An 8,125-nucleotide genomic window follows, 5' to 3' on the forward strand; every position below is an offset into this window, starting at 1 on the left:
GTAACCCGCCTAGTGTCATCTCTCCGGGGCGCAGGCTGGAAGCATGGCGGGCCGCAGAGCTGCCGTCAAGGCCATCGACTGGGCGGCCTTCGCCGAGAGGGTGCCCCCGAACCAGAGGGCCATGTTCAACGCCCTGAAGACCCGCAGCGACGCGCTGTCGGCCCGGTGAGTGTCTGCCCGGCTCCCGCGTGTGGGGCGGTTCGGTCCCTCAGCTGAACCCTTCGGCCGTTGTGGTGCTGGGTTGAGCCGGTGTCAGTAGACGTGTCCTGACAGGCATTAAAACAGGTCACCTTCAAGACAGCTGGTGGCTTTTTTTGGCGAATCGTCTTTACTTAATCCTTCCCGGAGTAAAACAATAGTTGTGACGTAAAAAAGCAGTCCTGCGAAAACAGTTTGCTTTGGCGTGTTCAAAACGTTTTGCAAGCTTTGTTATTCTGTTAAGTGCCGTGCAAATTCATGAGTCTTCTCAAATCCTTCAGCATCCGCTGCTTGATACAAATGCTGTTGGCTGTTGCAGTTAATATCGCTGATTGCCTCTAGCTCAGTGTTGTGAAAACTGCCTCATCCTTTCTTGCAGGGCTGCACCCAGAGGTGCTCTATAGTAGCCTGAAGTGGAGCAGGGCTGCAGGCTGAACTCCTCTTGTCTGTATAGAGGAGTCTGTTTCAAGGGCAGAGAGATTTGCAGAAGCGGTTCATCACTGCTTGTTAATAACGGACCTGAAAATACTTAAACTAAACTTCGCAGGCTCTGTTGACGCTCTGGAAAGTAACTGTGGCAGAGAGCAAATGATAGCGCAAGGTCACTTCTGGCGCTGGTCCTGACTGCTGTCCTCTGCCTCTTTAGGTTGGCTGCCCTGCCAGAGAAACCCCCGGCCATCGACTGGGCTCACTACAAGGCTACTGTTGCTAAGGCTGGCATGGTGGATGAGTTTCAGAAGAAGGTCAGTATCTTTGTCAGCTGGGTATTGCTCTTTGGAGGTTTAAATGGGGAATGTCTTTGGTGCGGAGAGGAAAACACCAGAATTGGTGGAGGAGGTTGGTGTTGGCTAGCAGGTGCCCCAGCTTTACATCCTGCTAACCTCGAGGAGGTCACTTCAGTGCCATCTTTCAGGAGGAAATCTGTGGCACTCTACGGTGAGAAAGTTGGTGAAAGAAAACGTGATAAATTATTTTGGCTGCAGCAGTGAATTCGGGTAGTGCCTCTCCTGAAGAAACCCTTCAAAGTATTTCTCTCGCTCACTGAATGGAAGACGGTGGCGAGCGTGGCTCTGCACACTGTGAAACGTGTAAAGCTAGCGGATGCCGGCAGGGGTTGCCATCCTCCTTATAAGCAGGAATTGAAAAGCACGAGTGAGGCTTTTGCTGAGGGACGTGCGGTGTCACTGGCACTATGAAAATTGGCCTCCCAAGACTGGGAGGACCCACTGACCTCAGATGGGTCTGGGAACTTTGTCTTGGGGGAAATAAGTCTGATATGATAAGTCTTCGGTATTAGACTTCCTCGCTTCCTTGCAATGCTGTGCTTTGCTCTCACAGTGCTGTGATGAGGGTGTGTACTGTTAGGCGTCCTGGTGGCGGTATGCAGTACAGAATAGATCGCTTTAGGCGCACGGGTGAGCAGTGCTGCTTGTGAAGGACACAGTCAAGCTGCAGTGATCAGTTTTAGAAAGCTCGTTAACTGACACTGTTGTGAGCATATCCTAGGAAGAAAGGAGGGAATGCTCCCCTGCTGCTAGGGAAAATGACCTTGGCGTGAAGGATTATTTCAATCAAACAAACTGTATAAAAAATTTTCGATTTACAGTTCAGTGCACTAAAGGTTCCTGAGCCGGTGGATACACAGACTGCCAAAATTGATGCCCAAGAGCAGGAAGCTGTAAGTGTTTGAACGGTTCCCTAATGCCGGGGTTGTCTCTGGCTTCTGTGAAGATGGGAAGGGGTGAGGGGGAAGGGGTGTTCTGTACGTACGTCTGCACAGGCAGGGCAGCCTGAGCTAGAGCGTGGCTCTGGTCTTCGCACGTGTCTCTGGCTTTTGGCTAAGCAAGAGGATCTCTGCACGTGGAAGGGTTTGGTTACTTGGGATTTGATCAAGATTCCGTCCACTTATCTAGTGATGAATGATGAATTTTAATGCCAACTTAAAGCATGGGGTTGCAGGTTCACTCTAGGTCACTGTCTTTATCATAACCGTGTTCCCCACGTCCTCTGCTTTCCTGCAGGCAAAGAGCACTGCTGAGTATGTGCAGGCTTCCAAAGCTCGTATTGCCCAGTATGAGCAACAAGTAAGTCTGGACTTTGCTTAGTGAATACTCTCTTTAACCCAGCCTGGCACACACCTTGTTCTTACCTCTGTGTGCTTTGCTCTTTCTTGCTGACGAGTGGCTCGTAACGTGTTTGTTTCTGCTCCCACTTCAAGCTTCAGAAGCTCAGAAGCATGATTCCCTTTGAACAGATGACGTTTGAAGACTTGCATGAAGCCTTCCCTGAAACCAAACTGGACAAGGAGAAATATCCGTACTGGCCCCACAGACCGATTGCTGATCTGTAAACTTGTCTGGAAGCAGTTTGTCTAACGACTGTCAGGCTCTACGACCTTTTAAATAAAATGCTTTCCCTCCTGTTTGTGGCTTAGATCTTAGACGTGAGGTTGCAAGGTTTTGAGAAACGTGGAACAATACACTAACTTGCAAATAGCCCAGTTTTCCTGGATTTTGTCTTTTCTACCCGTGAGCTTGCTTTTGTAGCAAGGACCAAGATCCCAGCTAGACCTGTTGATAAAACTGAGTCCTGTTGCATCTTCTGTAATGCAAATAAACTCTCTGTTCACCTCTGTAACCACGTGGTGGAGGGAATGTCGTCGTTCTGCCATCGCAGGCAAACAGTTGCTGAGGAGTTGAACGTTTAAAGCCTTCTGAGATGCTGGGGTGTATTTGGTAGTGATCTCCGATGCAGTGGGAGAGAAGTCTCAGTAGTTCTACAGGCAGAGGTCTAGGGCTGTTTTCTAGGTTGGTTGTGATGGTTTAGGTGCAGCCAATTGCAAAAGGAGTTGGAGTGTAGATGTGTTGAGATACATTTAAAAAAAATAGTTATTTTTGAATTTTTTTTTAAAACATCCCGGGCATCACCCTGTTAATCCTGGTGATCCTATTACTCTCTCTGTCCTGGTTTTCTGAATGATGTGGATCTCGCTGAAACTCACAGAAACAATAGTACAAATGCTTCAGACTTGAACTGGTTTATTTAATTGTCTGAGGTGGAATTCTTAAACACCTTTCCCCAAAATGGAAACGTCTCCGTAAGAGAAGGGCATTAACTCCCTTTCCTGATGGTCATGTTTGTGGTAAGAATTACAGACGGATAAAATGAAGGTATTACTCTGTGATTTCACAATTTTTTTTATTCAGCTACCTTGCTAGCGCACAGAATACTTTAAGAACATACATAGTTCTACTGAACTAGAGTACAAAGCACTAAGCACGCAGATCTCGTGCCTTGTGGGTTTGTGGGGTTTTTTATTTTATTTAGGCAACTGAAACAACTGCAGCTCTATGAATCAAGCAGGAAAAAAAAAAAATGCAGTAGAGGGGTTAGAAGCAATACAACGGAGAAAGACTGAGCCAGCACTGTGCAGAGCTGGTCTCTAGCTGCTCCATTTTACAGAAACAACAGCAAAAAAAAACAGGGACAGGAAGAAGTGACTGTAGAAAAGCACCTTCTCCAGAACCGGCAGAAACGGGTCCTGGTCCTGCTCCTGCGGTTGCCGGTGGGGCTTGGCTGGCCGCCCTTCCTCCGGGGCCGCCTTGGGAAGGCGCAGCAGTTGGGTGCCTTCCTTGGCGAGGTGTTTCACGGTCTGGTTGTTCGTGGCTCTCGTCGCCAGCTCGGTGTGCACATCTGCAAAGAGCAAATAGCGCGTCAGTATAGGGGGGTTGGTGGGTCACTACCAGGACTGATGCTGCCTGGGGCACTGGTTGCCCTGAGGAAACCCACCCTCGCTCAAAGGAAGCTGCAGTAAAGTGCAGGTAACCTGGCCTACTTGTTTTAAGAGGTTATGGGTTGCTTTACCTTGCTGGAAGCTTCTGAGAACCTTGTCGAAGCGTAGGGGTTTGTGCTGCTGGTGCAACAGGAAGAAGGTGTCTAACACAGCCATGATCGTGAGCAGGAAGGTGCCTCAGAAGAATACTACTGCAGAACAATATGAAAACAAAGCAAGCCCTTGATAATTGGCATTGTTTTCTGTAATCCTGTCTGCGTTCAGTTGCCTGGTGGGGAAGAGGGGAAATTTCTGACTCCAGCAAGCTGATAAAGCTTAGTTGTTCATGACTTCAGTGTTCATGAACGTGTCCATAAATGCCCAAAGACCTCCGTTAGAGTTGGTACCTGTGTAAAAATCAGTTCGTTTTTATTCAGTGAAGATGGGTACCTATTACAGGTGGTTTGTTGGAGGAGGTTGGAAGGACTTGCCACAGAACATCCAGATGCTTCCAGAGATGTTGCTGGAAAAGGTGCCAAAACAGAATGACAGTGTTTTAGCTCATTTTTTCTGGTGTTACATGACCTCAACCCCACTACCCAAGTGTGAGCGTGTGGTGCTGCTAAGGGAACCCGGGAGTTAGCCAGGGTCCATCTCATCTATTCCTCCTTCTGCAAATTTAGCCCAGCTATGGTAAAACTCAGCCTGCCACTGTACCTGGGTAGAGAAATGAAGCTATGCTCAAGTTGCACGTCTGGGTGTCAAAGGGAAACTTGAGGATCATCAAGCTGCACGTTAAGGTAACCTGGAAGGCCTGGGTGGACTCGAAGCTGCCGTTGTGCATGACGGCCATATAATCCAAGTTTGAGTTTTGTCCGTTCACTCTGGAGGAAACAAAAGTGGAGAGCGACCGAGCTCCGAGACACTGCAAGGCTCCTCAGTCCCACAAAAGCGTGGCCTCTAAGCATCCTTTCGGGGGGGCCCTGCACTGTCACCCAGCCATGGGAGGTGGTAGTGAGGAGAGGAAGCTTGGGGCTTGAAGAAGGGCTGGTGAGTGCCTCTGGGCTAAGGTTTGTAGTAGCTGAACTCACACACAAGGTGGTTGTTTTTTTCCCCCTGCATCTCCTAAGGAAACTTCTTGCTCTCTCCCCTCTGCTTCCCACTCTCACCTGGGGCAGGGGCTCACTGCTGGCTCTGCTGTGCTGCAGAGCTGCCTCCCCTTCCTTCCCCCCCAGCCGAAGAGCTAGCAGTGGTGCCCATCCCTCTGTCAGACCCACAGTGGTCTGTCTATCTTACAACAAACTGCTAAGGGTCATTCCATTCCACAACATTGCTGGTCTCTGATGCTTCCTCAGCTTTAACTACAGCCCAGGTGGGACATTTCTGGAGATGTTACGATACTACAGTACCACGAAGTGCTTTGTATAAACCGTGGTCACCATTAATCTAAATTCCGAGGTTCTTGGTTACAGAGAGCTCATGGGAACAACTTTTAACCATATGAGTTTATCCCATTTCTACAACAGTACCAACAGCTTGCATCCATTGTATTTCTCTTAAGCCAGTGGATAAAAATGAAAGGGGAACCTACCGCTCTAAAATGAAGATGGGGGGAGACCAATACGTATCCGTGGGCAGAACGACTTTGGCAATGTTGCAGAAATCCTGCGGGTCCCAAGTTGCAAAAGTGTTTTTCCACTCCTGGGGGAAGAAGTTGCAGGAGAGAAATGAGTGCCGGGCTCGGCACCAGCCATCACGCTGGGCATCACAGGAGAGAAATGCTCTCGAGGGACCTACCAGGTTCAACACAAAGTAAAAAGTGACCGTCTGGAGCTTTTCAACCTGGAGAAACAAAGGGGAAGATATTTAGCTGACTTTCTTAGGTACATCCAATGCAGAGCCCAGAAGCTCTCCCCTGTTCTTCCTGCAGTGGACAGCACAGGTTGCAGAAACTCAGCTCAGGAGGAGAGCTCAAGGATTTTGGTGCTACGACTGAAGAGAAGAGGGAGCATATGAGCCAATGGTTTGAAAAAAAAAATAGATTATTGCTAACATTTACATGCCAGTGCCCTGCAACTGCATTGCTCTGTTCACGCGCTCCACACAGTTGCTTCTAGAGCCTGGTATAAAGCGGGCTGTTTGTGCCTGCCTCCGGACTTTTTCCTGGAAGTAGGTGAGAGAAAATACTCCAGATCTTCAAAAAAAGCTTTCAAACAGCAGAAAGCTGAAGTGGAAGGGGCTGATTCTCATTCCTGTGGCCTTGCTGGCCCAGCCCTGCCTGGCAGAAGGCTCAGATCCCAATCTAGCAATCACCCCACCTTCTGTAATAAAGACTCGACAGGAGTTTTAGGTCCTTACCACAGAGAGAGTAGCCACCAGCATAAAATCCATCTTCACTTCCAGAGGCTCCTTCAAGTTTGTCTTGGGCAGTATGTGTGCGTGCAGCTTGCTGTGAGAGGAAATGTTCAGGTACTCAACAACATCGTAGTAGGTGCAGACGTCCCTTGGAGCAGCCCCTGCTAGAAAAAAAAATTCCACTTGAGTCAGAAAAGGATCAGGCAAGATCTCAACCTGAGAGAGAGAGATGCACCAAAAAAGAAAGGGTATGGAGCTGTGGACATGAAAACATTAACACAGGCAAATCCCTTCTCACATAGATGAGAACAGAGTTCCTCCAAGCTTTTCTATCCCCCTTGAACTTACCTGACCCAAGAGAAAAGGTGAGGATAGCTATAAAAGCTCGCTGCATCATCTCCTGCTTCCAAATAAGGAGGCAAATGGTACCGTGTGTCTTATGAACAGTTCCAGGACACGTCATTTGTTATGTAGAAGCTGATTTGATATTTATTAATGAGGGACGGATATTTTGTAAACAGAAGCTAGACTTTTTATGTATTTATTTGCATTGGAAGGAAGAATTTGCTGATGGTTTGATGCACTCAGCTGGCTCTTGGGAGCAGCCTTTAGTTGTGGTAAAGGAAAAATAAGGTCAGTAAAAAAAAAATCCAACAATTTGAGGGAGAGGAAAAGAAAGGGCCCATCTCCACAGAAAAAAGGCGAGGAGCCAGAGCCACTCAGAAACAGATCTTGTCTCATTTACAAGGCTGAGAGTCTGCTGCAACCCCCCTGAAATGGAATAGGAATTAGTGCTTGTGCAACGTGAGTGGTGCTGGAGAGGCAGGGGACAGGCTGCTCTCCTTTGAGCCCGGTCCTGTTCCATAGCAGCCCAGGCTGTGGGGTGTTAGAGCATGTCCCCATTTCCCAGAGTACTGAACCTTTCACGCACCCACTGATTTTCTGTTTCTACCTCCTTGCTGATCTCCCGTGCTCTCGACGTGCTGCTCCAAGTCTCACAGTTAAGATGAAAGACTCAGAGACGTTTTTTACATCTCCGTATGTCTTTCCCTCAGCCGCCCTCCTCTCCATCACTCCCTATTTTTTATGCTGTGATTGCAGCGATACCTTCAGGTGCTCGAAGTGATGGTTCCCTTGCAGGGGAGCAGCTCCAATTCATGTGTGCTTGGAAAGTCCCATCCTGCTGGGACATTGTAGATGGCACCTTATTACTGTGGCCTCTGGTTGTGTCTGAGATAGGAGGTGGGAAGCGTATGGACCGTAAGGCAGAGTTTGACTCAGACATAAGGGGCACGAGGAGAAGTAGGGATGGCCTCTGTGCTGGGGCTTGAGGGCTGCGTTGGTTGTAGGCGCTTACGCTGGTGGGTGACAGTGTCACTGAAGGTGGGACAACGTTGAGCCCCCAGAATGGTGCTAGAGGCCACTTGGCCTCCAGCAATCCCTTACGTCTGCCAGCAGCTGGTGGGATGTGAGCACACGGGACCTGCAGATCTATCCAGCTGCTCTGCAAACTTTTGGTACCCACAGCGTCCTGTTGCAGCAAGGTCCTTGACTCCACTGTGCACCCTGCACAACGTCCCTCCTGCAGCAGCTCGCCGTGGAGGGCAGAGGAGGGAGGGAAGCCGGATCCACGTGGCACTTGCGAGGCCGGGTGAGGCGATGGGGTGACTCGGGTGCTCAGCGAAAGCCCTCCCTGCACAGCACCCTGCTTCTGCCTCTCCCCAGCAAAGCACCCAAGCCCTGGCTGCAGGACTGTCCCCCGGCTCCAGCACAGCAACGGCAGCCGGCAAGTCCCACGCT

The 8,125-nt window shown here is 49.4% G+C and overlaps 1 protein-coding gene across 1 annotated transcript; it reads left to right on the forward strand.

Annotated features, from left to right (window-relative positions):
- Positions 1-6: 6 nt before the first annotated feature.
- Positions 7-2,690, forward strand: ATP5H (ATP synthase, H+ transporting, mitochondrial Fo complex subunit D). The gene is made up of 5 exons (XM_009279650.2): positions 7-165; positions 845-941; positions 1,805-1,876; positions 2,220-2,282; positions 2,417-2,690. The coding sequence occupies exons 1-5, from the start codon at positions 44-46 to the stop codon at positions 2,546-2,548; spliced, it is 486 nt and encodes a 161-aa protein (XP_009277925.1). The 5' UTR covers positions 7-43; the 3' UTR covers positions 2,549-2,690.
- The last annotated feature ends 5,435 nt before the right edge of the window (positions 2,691-8,125 follow it).

This window comes from Aptenodytes forsteri, unplaced genomic scaffold (genome assembly GCF_000699145.1).
Source record: "Aptenodytes forsteri isolate BGI_AS27 unplaced genomic scaffold, ASM69914v1 Scaffold563, whole genome shotgun sequence".
NCBI classification, from domain to species: domain Eukaryota; kingdom Metazoa; phylum Chordata; class Aves; order Sphenisciformes; family Spheniscidae; genus Aptenodytes; species Aptenodytes forsteri.